This window comes from Nyctibius grandis, chromosome 9, assembly GCF_013368605.1.
Source record: "Nyctibius grandis isolate bNycGra1 chromosome 9, bNycGra1.pri, whole genome shotgun sequence".
Taxonomy (NCBI): domain Eukaryota; kingdom Metazoa; phylum Chordata; class Aves; order Nyctibiiformes; family Nyctibiidae; genus Nyctibius; species Nyctibius grandis.
Window position 1 is genome coordinate 20,976,505 of NC_090666.1, and position 12,691 is coordinate 20,989,195.

General features: G+C 62.5%; 1 protein-coding gene across 2 annotated transcripts in view; it reads left to right on the forward strand.

The window, feature by feature from the left end:
• NHEJ1 (non-homologous end joining factor 1) overlaps window positions 1-12,136 on the forward strand; it is a 45,417-nt gene extending 33,281 nt beyond the window's left edge. The window contains exons 6-8 of one of the 2 annotated variants that reach the window (XM_068408038.1): window positions 10,925-11,042; window positions 11,291-11,394; window positions 11,689-11,854. In XM_068408038.1, the coding sequence (XP_068264139.1) occupies window positions 10,925-11,042; window positions 11,291-11,394; window positions 11,689-11,769 (303 nt within the window). In that variant the 3' untranslated portion in view covers window positions 11,770-11,854. Of the gene's footprint in view, window positions 1-10,924; window positions 11,043-11,290; window positions 11,395-11,688 lie in introns of both variants that reach the window. The other variant, XM_068408037.1, reaches the window with a different exon arrangement.
• The last annotated feature ends 555 nt before the right edge of the window (window positions 12,137-12,691 follow it).

Sequence of the window (12,691 nt, forward strand, 5' to 3'; positions counted from 1 at the left end):
CATCTCAGCTCTGCTGCCAGCACCAGGGCCTTGCAAATGCCATGGCATTGCCATGGCTGGTAGCAAGCCCCATGCAGAAGAGGAGGAAGGCAGAGACCCTCCATCTCTCTGGCTCTAAGGTGGTCCATGAGGTGGGCATAGGTCCCTGGGCCATCTGCAGCAAGCCAAGGGGATGCTCCTAAGAGAGGGAGCTGAGGAACAGGAGCAGTCCATGCAGAAAGGCTCTCCCCTTTGCTGCCTGAAGCCCCCCCGCAGAGTGCTCCTTGCTGTGCCCAGACAGCTCCTTCCTGGCTGGGAGGAGGAGCTGTGGGGCAGATGCAGCCAGCAGCCCCCAGCCCTTGGCTCCTCTGAGCAAGGGGCCGGGGGTGGTTTGGCAGCAGATGCACAGCGATGCCCCGCGGGAGGGCTGGGGCTGCCTGCCTGGTGCAGCTAGGGACAGGGGGAGGCAGAGCACGACCCGTGCAGCGGCCAGGGATGCCGTGGCACCCCGGCAAGCACCAACCCTGGACTTGCAGGAGCGCTGTATCTGCACCTCCCCATTGCATGGTGCTGTGCCTGGGCTGAGGATACTCATCACCTCCTCACGGGGTGCACGGCCCCGGACAGCCCTCCGTGTCTGCGGAAGCTTGTCCTCTCCCAGAGTGTCTCTTCCTGCTTGTCTCCCTGGACCCCAGCTTTGTTGGCTGAGCTCATTTAGCTTTGACAAAGTTTATAGTGCGCTGGAATGCAGAAGGGCTGCTGGCCTCCCTCCAGCCTAAACATCCCCACCCCGTGGGGCGACAGGAGCTGATAAGGGTGAGTGCTGCAGCGGGCAGGTAACTCGTGCCCAGCCTGCGACCTTACAGCCACACGGCCTTGAAGGATGTCATTTAGCTCACGCGTGTGTGTATGTGTGTGTGTGTGAGCTGTCTCCCATCCCCAAGAAACGTTCTCAGTGTCTCTGGTTTTCTCTCCGGGCCAAACCCACATGCACATTGCCCGAGACCGACTCCGAACAGACTCCTTTGATGAGCAGGGCTTAAATATATATTTGGCATTCCAGCGGCAGCGTGCCGAGCGCAGCCGAGGGTGTGAAAGTGTTCGCTTGACAAACTCCGGGGGCTCTCGCCTCTCTGCCAGCCCTGGGGACTCGCAGGAGAGAAATGTCAAGGAATTTTTCACCTCTCTGTTTTGTTTTGTGTTTTTATTTTGTTTTCCTTCTGAGAGTGCATTTTTAGCTGTGATGAAAGGTGACTGATTGACAGTCCCAGAGACTGAGTCCCCTCTCTTCACTGGGACAGGAACAGCGGGAGCAAACGTCCCACCCCGGTCCCGTTGGGGAGAGGGAACAGCCCTGCGAGCCTTGTGCTGACCTTGGGGGCTCCCGTCTCTGCTGTCCCTGTCCCCTCCGTGAGCCCAGCGCTGTCATGGAGGGACTTAGGTACCAGCAGGATGGAGATGCCCCGCATCCCAAATGGCCCAGGCTGCAGTCTGCTTGGAGCCAGCCCTTTTGCAAAGAGCCTCTGTCTGCTGAGGACAGCGGGGTCTCAGTCACAGGATCTTTTGTCACCACTCAGCTGGCCCCAATGAGCCCTCCACCCCAGCACCATGCCGTGAAGACACCCGTGCCCATTGCTCCACTGAGGATTTCCCAGCCGGTGTCTCCATGTGCCACAGAGCCAGCCTGGGGTATGCTCTGGCCCCAGGCACCTTTGGGTGTGCAGAGAGGTCTTGTCACCTTGCGCCTGTGCGGGGGGAGATGGAGCACATGGAGCAGGAGGGTGTCTCCAAGGGCAAGTTGCAGGTGGATGGGCTGGATGTTTGCAGCCTCATAAAATGGTGCACAGGAGGCGCTGGGGGCGAGAAGTCAAAACCACCCTGATCTTCACTTGCCACTCAGCTCCTTTTGGGTTGCAGCCGGTGATAGGGCAGGGGATGCAGCTCCTTCGCCAATTCCCATGCAATGCAGGGCATGTGATTCCCCTGTGATTTGGGGGTATCTTATCAATACCTACAAATACCTTAGGGGCGGATGTCAAGAGGATGGGGCCAGACTCTTCTCAGCGGTGCCGAGTGACAGGACAAGGGGCAATGCACACAACATGAAACGTGGGAAGTTCTATCTCAATATGAGGAAAAACTTCTTTACTTAAGGGTGCCAGAGCACTGGAACAGGCTGCTCAGGGAGGTTGTGGAGTCTCCTTCTCTGGAGATACTCAAAACCTGCCTGGACACGACCCTGTGCAACATGCTCTAGGTGAACCTGCTTTGGCAGGGGGTTGGACTGGATGATCTCCAGAGGTCCCTTCCAACCCCAACCAGTCTGTGATTCTGTGATTCTGCAGGATCCATAATGGGGCTGGGACATGCAGGGCAGAGTGTGGTGCAGATCTGGGACTCTGGGTTTGGGTGTGAGCCCAAGGGTGTCTCCTGCGAGGGGAGGAGGAGGAAGGCAGAGCCTCCCCATCGCTCCAGCTGCTGCGTCCTGCGCCCGTGGGAAATGGGGAGGGGAGACCCTGGGCAGCAGATTTGGTTTCAGAGCCCAGGTCTGCAGTGCCCACTGGAGCGGGGCGAGATCCCAGCCAGCTCTTGGGAAGGGGGCCGGGGGGGCTGTGTCCGTGTGTTCCCAGCTGTCCGCGGCATAATCCCTCACGAAAGAGAATCCCCTGCCCTGCTGCATCCCCATTGTCTGGTGGCAGTGTGGCCTGGCCCTAAATCACCTGCCGCTCCCAGCCTGATGGATCACCATGGAAATGGGGTGCTGCCCCTCGGGACAGCAGAGAGAGAGGGTCTGGGGTCTCTGGGGCAGAGCTCTGGACTCTGGAGGCTGCAGAGCAGGGATTAGGATGCTGGAACTGTACAAGGAGAGGCTTTGTGCCCTGGGAACCGCAGGGCAGGGACTGGTACCCAGGGGTACCAATTTGGGGACTGGTATCGGGCTGCTGTGAACTGTAGATGCTGTGAGTGGGATATGGGGGGACTGTGGAGCAGGGTTGGGGACCCTGGGGAGCCATGGGCTTGCGGGCAGGCTCTGTCCCCAGAGCAAGGGCAGGCTTGGCGTGGTCTCCCCGAGGTTTTCTTCCCGGCCCACTGAAGAATCGCTGGCTTGTCTGGTGGAGCATGGACCTGTGGATTTCCTGGGTAGCGAGTCCCTTTCATGTGGCCGCTCACAAACTCTCATGACATCACCAGGGACTGCTCCTCCTGGAGACAAACCCAGGTCTTTTTAGGGGTTTGCCATCCCCCCCCCCCCACCCCAGCCTGTGTGTTTTGGCTGGGGGGAACCCCGGGAACCACGTCCAAGAGCGGCTACTCTGGCAGGGAGATGGTGCTCAGGGCCGGTGGGCAGGGGGAAGGCAGCGTGTGTGTGTCCCCCGTACTGAATAAACATGGGCTGGCCGGGGCTGGAGGGGGCTTTTCCAGGCTGGACCACACCCCGGGGGGCTATTTTTTGCCATGAATGAAGGGGCTGTGCGCTCATGGGGCAGCCTGGCCTCCTGCCACCGCTGCTGTGCACGGAGAGCTTGCCTGACACTCGATCCTGTTGCTTGGCTGGGGACCAACATCTGCGCCGAGCAGCTGGGCACTGCCCGCAGGACACCTGGGCACCAGCACAGCCTGGGGGACACCTGGGCACCAGCACTGCCTGGGGGACACCTGAGCACTGTCACTGCCTAGGGGACACCTGGGCATCTGTCACAGCTGGGCACTGCCTGCAGGGACACCAACGGGCTGCTGGGCTGGAAAACACAGGCTGTGACAGAGCGAAGAGAGGTGACGGTGACTCAGTGGCTGTGCCAGCGACAGTGCCAGGGCCGCTGGGGCATGTCGGACCCAGCCCTGCCAGGGCCATGTGCCTGGGAAGCCGCCTGAGCCAGCTGGGGACGAGCCTGCTGCCCCCCTGCCCCACACAGCAATGCTTCCTGCTGCAGTTTCGGGTGACGATGGGGCAGTGTCCCCAGGGGCTGCCCCTCCGGCTGCACCCGCGATTGGGAGGAACTGCAAAGCTGCCGGGGTGGAGCGGCCGCTGCCTCCTGCTCAGCCTGTCCTGAACGCGCCCAGATTCACCCCAAAGTCCCTAATCCTGCCTGGCTCAGCCCCAGCTTCCGCTCCGGGCCCTCTTAGCTCAGCTAATCCCTTGTGTGCCGGGTTTAGGGACGTGCTGGGTGCAGCATCCCCATGGGTCTCCTCCCGTCACCCCCAGATTTCACTTCTCAAGGGGTCTGCGGGCTGCTCTGCCAGTCCCCAGCCCTGACCCCCTGTCCTGCTGCCTCCGCCAGCCCCACTGCCCCACGGGTCCCAGGGGAGCCACGAGTGTTTGTGCCCACGAATGAGTGGCCTGTCCTCGCTGGGTGGAGCCGGGGTGCTGGATGCCAGCCCTTGCTGTCCCTTATCACCGCACGGCACCCTTGTGATTCACCAGGTGTGGCTCCCTTTCCATCACCCCACTTTGCAGGAAGTTTCCTGGCCAGCCCCCCACGAGCCCTGTGCAATAATGACAAGCCAGGATGAGCTGGCCAGCCTTCCTGAGCAACCCTACAATAACAAACCAGCGTGTTGTGTCCAGCTTTCCTGGACAGACAATAATAAACCCGCATGAGCTGGCACACTTTGCAGAGGAACCCTACAATAATAAGCCTGGAGGATGTGTCCAGCTCTGCCAAGCCACCCTACAACAACAAGGCAGCGTGAGCCACCCAGCTTCCTCGCAGAGAAGAGGGGTCCCTGAGCTGTCCCCCTGGGAAACATGGGAAGTTCCATCTCAATATGAGAAGGAACTTCTTTACTTTGAGGGTGCCAGAGCACTGGAACAGGCTGCCCAGGGAGGCTGTGGAGTCTCCTTCACTGGAGATATTCAAAACCCGCCTGGACACAACTCTGTGCAACATGCTCTAGGTGAACCTGCTTTGGCAGGGGGGTTGGACTGGATGATCTCCAGAGGTCCCTTCCAACCCCAACCAGTCTGTGATTCTGTGAACAGCCCAGCTGCAGGGCTCCAGGGAGACCTTGTCTACCAGGTCTCCATGCCTCCTGCTCCAGCCCCTGGAGAAAGCACCCCATGTCGGTGGTGGGCCAGGCTGGCAGAGGTGGTGCCCATAGGCACCACCAGCTTGTGACTGTGCCTTCCTGGAAGCCAGCAGCAAGTCCTCACAAGTCCTGGTGTGCCGGGACCTGCTGCTCTTCAGGGCATCCTCCTTGCCCAGCTCTCTTGCCAAACTGCCACCTAGTGCCAGCCGCCCTGGGGGCTCTGCTGCTGTTGCCCCATGGGCTGCTGGAAGGGAGGACAAGTGCCCCTGGTCGGGATGGAGCTGGGGGTGCCACCAGCAGCACTCCTAGCCCCTGGGCAGCCATGCCCAGCCTCTTGAAGGGTTGTCCAGGGCTGGTGCCTGAAGTAAGGGCTGCTCTGCTGGACCCCACTCTTTTTCAGGGAGTTCATTAGTGCTTGGGCAGCAGGAGGGCTCGTATGCCTTTGGGTTTGCTGGGCAGTGTGGAGGGATGGCTTCTCTCCAGGCGTGGCTGTGCCCACTGGGGGCTGGAGCCCCTCGCCCCCCACAGCCCTCTACCAAGCCCCAGGCTGCTCCTGGTAGGCTGGTCCTCGCATGGCTGGGGAGAAATACTGCAACCTCCTGCCCTACCTCTGTGCTGCCGCAGACCCTCCTTTCCCTGGGATTTATCCCTGGGAGCTGGAAGCAGCAGCGGGTGGGCAGGGCAGGGGCAGAATCCCCCCCCACAGCATCCCTGCATGGAGGAGGGGGACCTGCATCCACCTCAGCGCAGCGACGGCACAATGCGGAGCCCCCACTGCCGCCGCACCCCTCTGCTTGGTGTCTGCGAGCAAAGCTGTAACCCAAGCCGCGAAAACAGCACAAGGAGAAAAGAAAAGGGTATTGAGCGGCCGGGCTGCTGCGGTCGCCGGCCAGCATAGACCGCTGGTTGTTAAGTGGGTGCCTCGCTCGCAAAGGCTGCCTTGATGAAGTGTGAGACAGCACTTATGGAGGGACGCGGGCAGGCATTCACGCTCCATCTTCCGCTCACAGTGCCGCTCTTTATGCGCCTGACATTTGCTCGCTGGAATGGCCCCGAAAGTCAGGGGGAAAGGAAAACATTGCCCGCAGCCGAGGCTGGAGCAGCACTGGGAGGAGTGCTGGGCTGTGCTGGGCTGGGTCGGGCTGGGATGCTCGGCTGTCCCGGCCTCACCGCTTGCTCTTCCCCAGGGTGACCCCTTCACCTCTCGGCAGCTCTCCGGCTGCCTTCGCTTGCCGGCACCACTGCTTCCTGCCAGGTGTGCTCAGCCTGGCTCCCTGCCTGGGAAGCCCTTGGCCATCCTGCCCCTGCCTGCTCCACGGGCGGGCTGGCAGCACCGCCGGCTCTCCTACCTGCTGCTGCTGCGTGTCCCCAGGGGCGTGCGTGGTGATGGGAACCAGGCAAGCTCAGGGCAGGTCCCTTAGCTGTCCACTGCTGGGGTATGCAGTGTCCCAGGGACTGCTGCAAGCTGGCGAGAGTGTGTGCGAGCAGTTCCAAGGGCTGGAGGAGCTGGGAAAGGGCATCGGTGTTCAGCGTGGGGCAGTTTGGGGTGCTTTGGAGCAGCTTGGGGTGATTCAAGGCAGCTGTGCGCTGAGGGAGAGGGTCACTGCCCACCAGGGAGCTAGGGAGGGAGGCCAGGCTGGTGTGTCCTGCTCCATCCTGGGGGGATCACCTGCCACTTTTCCTACCCTTGACCCCAGCCGGGAGGGAGCAGTTCAACCCCCTTCACCTCTGTCCTCCGGCAGGCAGATCCTTGTGGGAACCCTTTGGTCCAGCACTGTCGGCGGAGGCTGGGTGAGCGGCTAGCACAGATCGGTGCTCATCTGCCTGGATTCCAGGGTGGATCCTTCCCCAGCCTGACTGATGCTGGCACAACCATGGGCAGAGATGCCCAGTACGCATCCAGCAAGCCACGCCAGCCCCATTCCCAGCAGCACGCACAAAGCGTGCGGCAGGGGACAGTGCCGAGGGCAGCCTGGCCACGAGGCACAGGAACGCCCCAGCCATGGAGCCCTTCCCCTGCCCGCCGCGGGCTGCCGCAGCATCACCAGGCTTCGCTGGTGCCAGCGCGGCGGTGGCCGTGCCCATTGCCGGAGAGCCACTGTGCTGTTCCCGGGCTGCCGCTCCACCACTCCGCTTCTGCGGAGCCCGCTGGCGGGGGGAGCCCGGGGAAGCCATGCCCCCCCCGGCCCACACCCCTTGGCTCCCAGCCCCAGCAGGAATTATTAAGTGTGCCCCTGCGGAGCATGTGCTGAGGCTGGCCACGGGAATGTGGGCAGATCTGACATACAAGCCACAGCAGCCAGGCTGTAATTTCCAAACAGGCCCTGTTCGCTCTATTTTCCAGTTAAAAATATATTAAAAAATAGGAATGTGGGGTTTGTAGCGAAGAATGTTGGTAACCACTTCGAACGTCTGGTGTGATAATGAAAGGGTCAGTCCCCAGCTTTGAGCACGACCGATTTAGACTCTGGTGCTTGGCAGCGGCGCAGGGCCCTAGCGCAGTCCAGCCTGCCTGCAAACCCTCCCCGGGCCCGGGCCAGGGGAAGGTGATGCTTCTGCATCGGTGGCACGGTGTCGGGCTGGGTGACGTGCCCCTCCTGCTCACACTGTCAATAGGACATCCAAATCGCTGTCTCTTATGGCGTCTTGAGAAGGGAGTCTGAGCAGCCGTGGGTGAAGGCAGGGTGCCTGGGAGGTAGATGCTGTACCCTGCCCACCACTGGCCCTGCCACCCCCCACGCTGGGGTACAGCCCTGTAGCAGAGCACTCTGGGATGGGGGGCATGGAGCGAGGCTGCAGTCCGGCTCCCCGTGAGCTGCCCCCATCGCTGCGGGGCTGCCGGCGAGCACGGCTTGCTCCCAGCGCGAGGTCGGGCGCCTGCCTCCCTCGGCCGGATAGCCCCTCCGGCTGGGCTAATCGCAGTTCAGGCTGTGCTGCGGAGCCTCCCGTGCCACCGCCGCAGCCTTGAGTCACTCCTGATACCGGGACATCCCAATTGGCCTTGTGACCAGGTAGTCATAACACACGGGGCAAGCCGTGCCAGCTCCCCGGTGCCAGGCGAGCTGCGTGGGGCAACCCAGCTGGCACTCCCCTGGGTGCCAGCTCACTGCTCATGCCGCTCCCCGGACCTCTGGCATAATGTTTATCCCAGAGATGGGTAATCAGAGAAAAACAAGTCACTGGAGGCCAGGGTTGACGTCGCAGTGGGGACAAGCTAGCTGCGGTGGGGTTCAGCTTGGGCATGTGCTGGGGCAGTGGGGCAAGGAGGGAGGGGAAAGTCACTGGTACCCAGGGCTTGTCCCCCGACCCAGCCCCTTCTGGGGACACCTCCTTGTCCCTCTCAGCCTCCGGGGCCATCAGGTGGCCGGTGGCTGGCACAGCACGCTCCGCTCCCTGCTGAGTCACGGCTCTGCAGGGAAACACTTCCAGCTCTGGTTATAAACCCATTTTCCTCCGGGGCTGTGGAGCGCAGCCCTCCTATCCCGGCGTGGGCCAGCTCTGGCAGCCTGATGGCTGCGAGTCCACTGGCTCAAGCCACCGAGAAGGGCAGCGGCAGGAGGTGGCCGGTGACTCCCAAATTGCACCCCCAGGCTTGCCGGAGCTGGGCCCTTCCCGGAGGCATGGGCAGCAGGTGTCCTGCGCCTCCAGACCCCTGTACCACCCCAGATGCCCATCCCTCCCTGGGGGGCTGGCGGTACTGGGCACCCTTCTCCCAGCGCCTCCCAGGGTGTCACCCCATCGAGTGAGTGTGTGCAGGTCTCAGGGACACTGGCTGGTTACAAGAGCCCTGGGCATTACCACATCATTGCCCCATCCCCAGGGACACCACAGGGACGCAGTGCTGGCTCTGGGCAGCTGGATCCTTACTTGGATGCTGGGAAGAGGAGCAGCCTGGGCAGCGCCGGGGCTTGGGACATGTCCCAGGTGCCATCCTGCACTGCAACCCGTGTCCTGGCTGGATTGGAGTGGAGAGGGGTGGGTAGTACCCTACGCCTGGGTGCACAGCCTGCCCCACCACCTTGGCGCTCCCCAGGTACCCCTCGGTGGTAGGAAGAGGGGGTGGGCAGCAGGGTAGCGGCACCCAGGGCTGGGTGGCTCTGCAGGGGACTTCCCCGCCCTGCTGGGGCATTGACCCGCGCAGTGCTATCATCTAGTACACTTTGCTCACTCCACCGCCATTCCCAGCTTTCCTGGGAGCTGCTGTTTGCTTTTCTCTGAATTATGACTCCAGCTCATGCCTTTGATCTGGGCTGTGTCGGCCACTTGTTGCCAGCCCCTCTCCTGCCTTTGAAGTGCAGTCACCTTCCCGGCCTCGGGCACTGCTTTTACAACCTTGGATGCAACCCTGGCCCTGTGGGGCTGCGACATCCAGGGCAAGAGCATCCCCAGGGTGTCCGAGGTGCTCAGCATCCCTCCTCCTCCCTGGGACCTTGTGATGGGCCAGCATAGCTCAGGGTTCGGAGGCCAGGCAAGAAGGCATTGGGAGGTGCATTTGCCCAGTGGCAAGCGACCCCGGGGATGCTGGCAGGGCGCTGGGACCAGAGCATCACTCCCTGCTGTGGCAGTGGGCAGGGACACAGGAGGTCCTGCACTGAAACTGGCTAAAAAGCAGACCCTGGTGGCATGCGTGTCCTACAGCTCAGGGGCCTTTCATGCCCGTGGTTCCAGCAGGAGGGATGAGACCTGTGGGGAAGGCACTTTTCTGGGCACCAGCCAACCCATCCTGGCATCAGCCCTGCCCTCCCTCCCTCCCTGTCTGGCGGGGAGCAGCGAGGGGGGCTCAGCCTGCCCTTTCTGCCACTGGGAAGCTCGGGCCAGGCTTTGGACTCTGGCCTTGAATGGATCTGAGTGTCCCCATCCCATCCCCGCTCCCCTGGTGCAGAGAGGATCCAGCCTTATCTGTTACACTTTGTTCTCCTGCTGTCTGGGTGCGGAGCAGAGCAGAGATTAGTGTGCGGACCTTTGACACACACACACACACATATTCACTGCCACATAACCAGCCACACACGCACCCAGAGCCACGCTCACCTATACACGCCTGCGCACACTCCCCCATGCACATACTCACCTACACACGCACACCCATACCGTGCCCCGTGCACCCCCACACAGCGACCCCCTCCAGGGCACACACGCATTTCCCCATCCCTGCACGTGTTTGTTTTCTGGCCGTGTGCTCCGTTAGGTTCCCGGTGGAGCATGGCGCTTGCCCAGCCTGCCACCCTCCCTGTCACGAGAGCCAAGGTCCCCCACGCACATCGGCATGGCACAGAGGGCAAGGATGGCATCCCGCAGCCCTGGCAGGGGGTGCGGGCAGGAAGAGGGGGGCTTGCTTGCGTCAAGCCTGGATGGAGACAAAAATGTGTGCAGGGAGCCAGAAGCTGCTCTGGCAGCCTGGGAGCAAATCTGGGCATCCCTTGTCTCACTGCCGCATCGCCTTCGCGTGCCACTGGGCCACCGGGGATAGCTTGTGCTGCCCACATAGACATGGCTGGAGGCAGCCGTGGCAGGCGGAGGTTCCCTGTCCCCACCTCGTGCCGAGGTCCTGCCCCTGCCCAAGGCTCGCTGTCCTTATCGGCCAGCCGCAGCCCTTCCCCGTGTGATCTTATCTCCAGCGTTTCATGAATGACTCGCAAGCCTCCCCAGCCTGCCTCTGAATGGGACGGCAGCCCGCTGGCGGGGCAGGTGTGCGGGTGTGCACACTCATGTGTGTGCACGGCTGGGGAGCAGCCACGTCCTGCCCGGTGCCAGAGCTGGCTGGCCCCGCAAGTCCCTGGGGTGAAGCAGATGCAGATGGAGCCCCGATGGGCAGAGGGATGCACAGCCCCTTCTCTGCCCCACTGCAGCACCGTGGCAGGGTGTCCTGGCAGGTGGTTTCCTGGCAGGGTGACGGTGCCTCTGCTCTCTCCTGCAGAGCCTGCCCCAGATCTGCAGTGCAGGAGAGGGGCAGGCGTTCGCCTCCACTCTGCGACAGCTCTACACGGCGGTGACACAGCAGGAGGCCAAGCAGGCTCAGAAACGGCAGCACTCGGGTGAGGAGCTCTGTGGTTGTGGGATGGGGAGAGCCTGAAGCACCCGGCCTCCCTGCAGCTGAGCCCCCAACCCAGGGAAAGGGGAGCGGGGCCCTGGGTGCAGCTCAACCCATGCAACAGTCTCCCCCTTTGCTTTCCCCCCATGGGCTGAGCTCTCCCACCCAGGTGCCGTTCGTGGTGTGGGTTTGGGCAATGCCCCGCGCTCCCTCATCTCAATCCCCAATTGCATCTCTTTCTGCTGGTACCAGAGGACACCGAGGGCCCGGCGCCCACTGCAGAAACTGCAGAGCACCCCCGTCCACTGCCTCCATCCCAGGAGGATGAACCAGCATCTTCCAGCGAGGGAACCATGGTGAGTGCAGCTCTAGAAACAGATTCTCCATACCAATGGCAGGATAGAGCCTGCACCTCCCTTCCCTCCTCGCATCCCAACCCTGTACCTGTCCAGGGCGGGCTGGGGGTCTCAGCTCAGTTCCTAGCCCCTCCTACCCCATGCATCCTGGCTGGGGAGCGTGTGGGTTCGTTGCACACACGTGTGCGGGTTGCACACCACCACAGAGGTGGGGAGGTGTCACTGCTTGCACACACGCACCCGTCCTGCGTGAACCCCCAGGGGGGACTGACACTGCCTCCGCTTCGATTCCAGCCGACCTCTTCCCCAGCTCAGAAGCCCCGGCTGCCTGCGGCCAAGGCCAAGCCGAAGAAGGCGAAGGGCCTCTTCAGCTGAAAGGTCACTGCCACCCACCCTGAGGGTCTCTGCTCCCCCCAGCATACAAGAGAGGCGCTGCAGAGCACCCCTGCGTCCTCTGCCTCCCCACCTGCATCTCCTGGCGGACCCTGGCCTGGGGCCTGGTCCCCTCCCGAGGTGTCTCCAGCTGGGGTGATGGGGCATCTCCTCTCTTCAACGGTGTCTCAGGAACCTCTTTTCTGCCTCTTCCCTGGTGTGGAGCTTGCCCAGGCTGCCCCGTGGTGGAGCCAGCGCTGGACCCGGAGGGAGTGGGAGGGATGCTGCCAGGTGGGTGTGGGACAGCAGGGACTCAAGCAGGGCCGTGGGGTTTGGCTGCTCTCATGTGGGTTTGCAATAAAGGGCTGTGTCTGAGTGAGATCCCTCTCCTCCTGCTCTGTCCTCCCTGGGCTTGCAGTGTCCAGGCAGGGGTGCAGCCCCTGGTGCTGCTGGGTCCCCCTCAGGCCGATCCTGCTGTCCTAGGGGCTTGCAGTGGCTCTGGACAGTGAGGAGGTGACAACAGATCGTTGCCGTGAGGCAGGACGGCAGCTCCCAGCCCATACTGTGCCTCACCCTGAGCAGCAGCATGTGGGGTGGGGTGTACATGAGGGGACCCCCAGAACCTGAGAGCACAAGGTGCTGGAGGGCCTGGAGCCCACGTTCTCCTTGTCCTATGCTGGGGACACACCATGTGCTGGTGCTTGGAGCCAGGAGAAGCCCTTGTAGTGGCAGGTTGGCAAAGGCAGCTGGGCTGTGCCGAGGGCCACCCTCCACATGCAGGCAGCTCTCCCAGGGTTAGCGGGCAGGTGATATGGGGTTAATCCGTCCTCTAGCCTCCAAGGGGCAGGGGCAACCAAGCCACTAACACACTGAAAGCTCCCAGGTCTGGGAGCAGCCCTGGAGCAGGTTGCAGATGCTCCCTGGA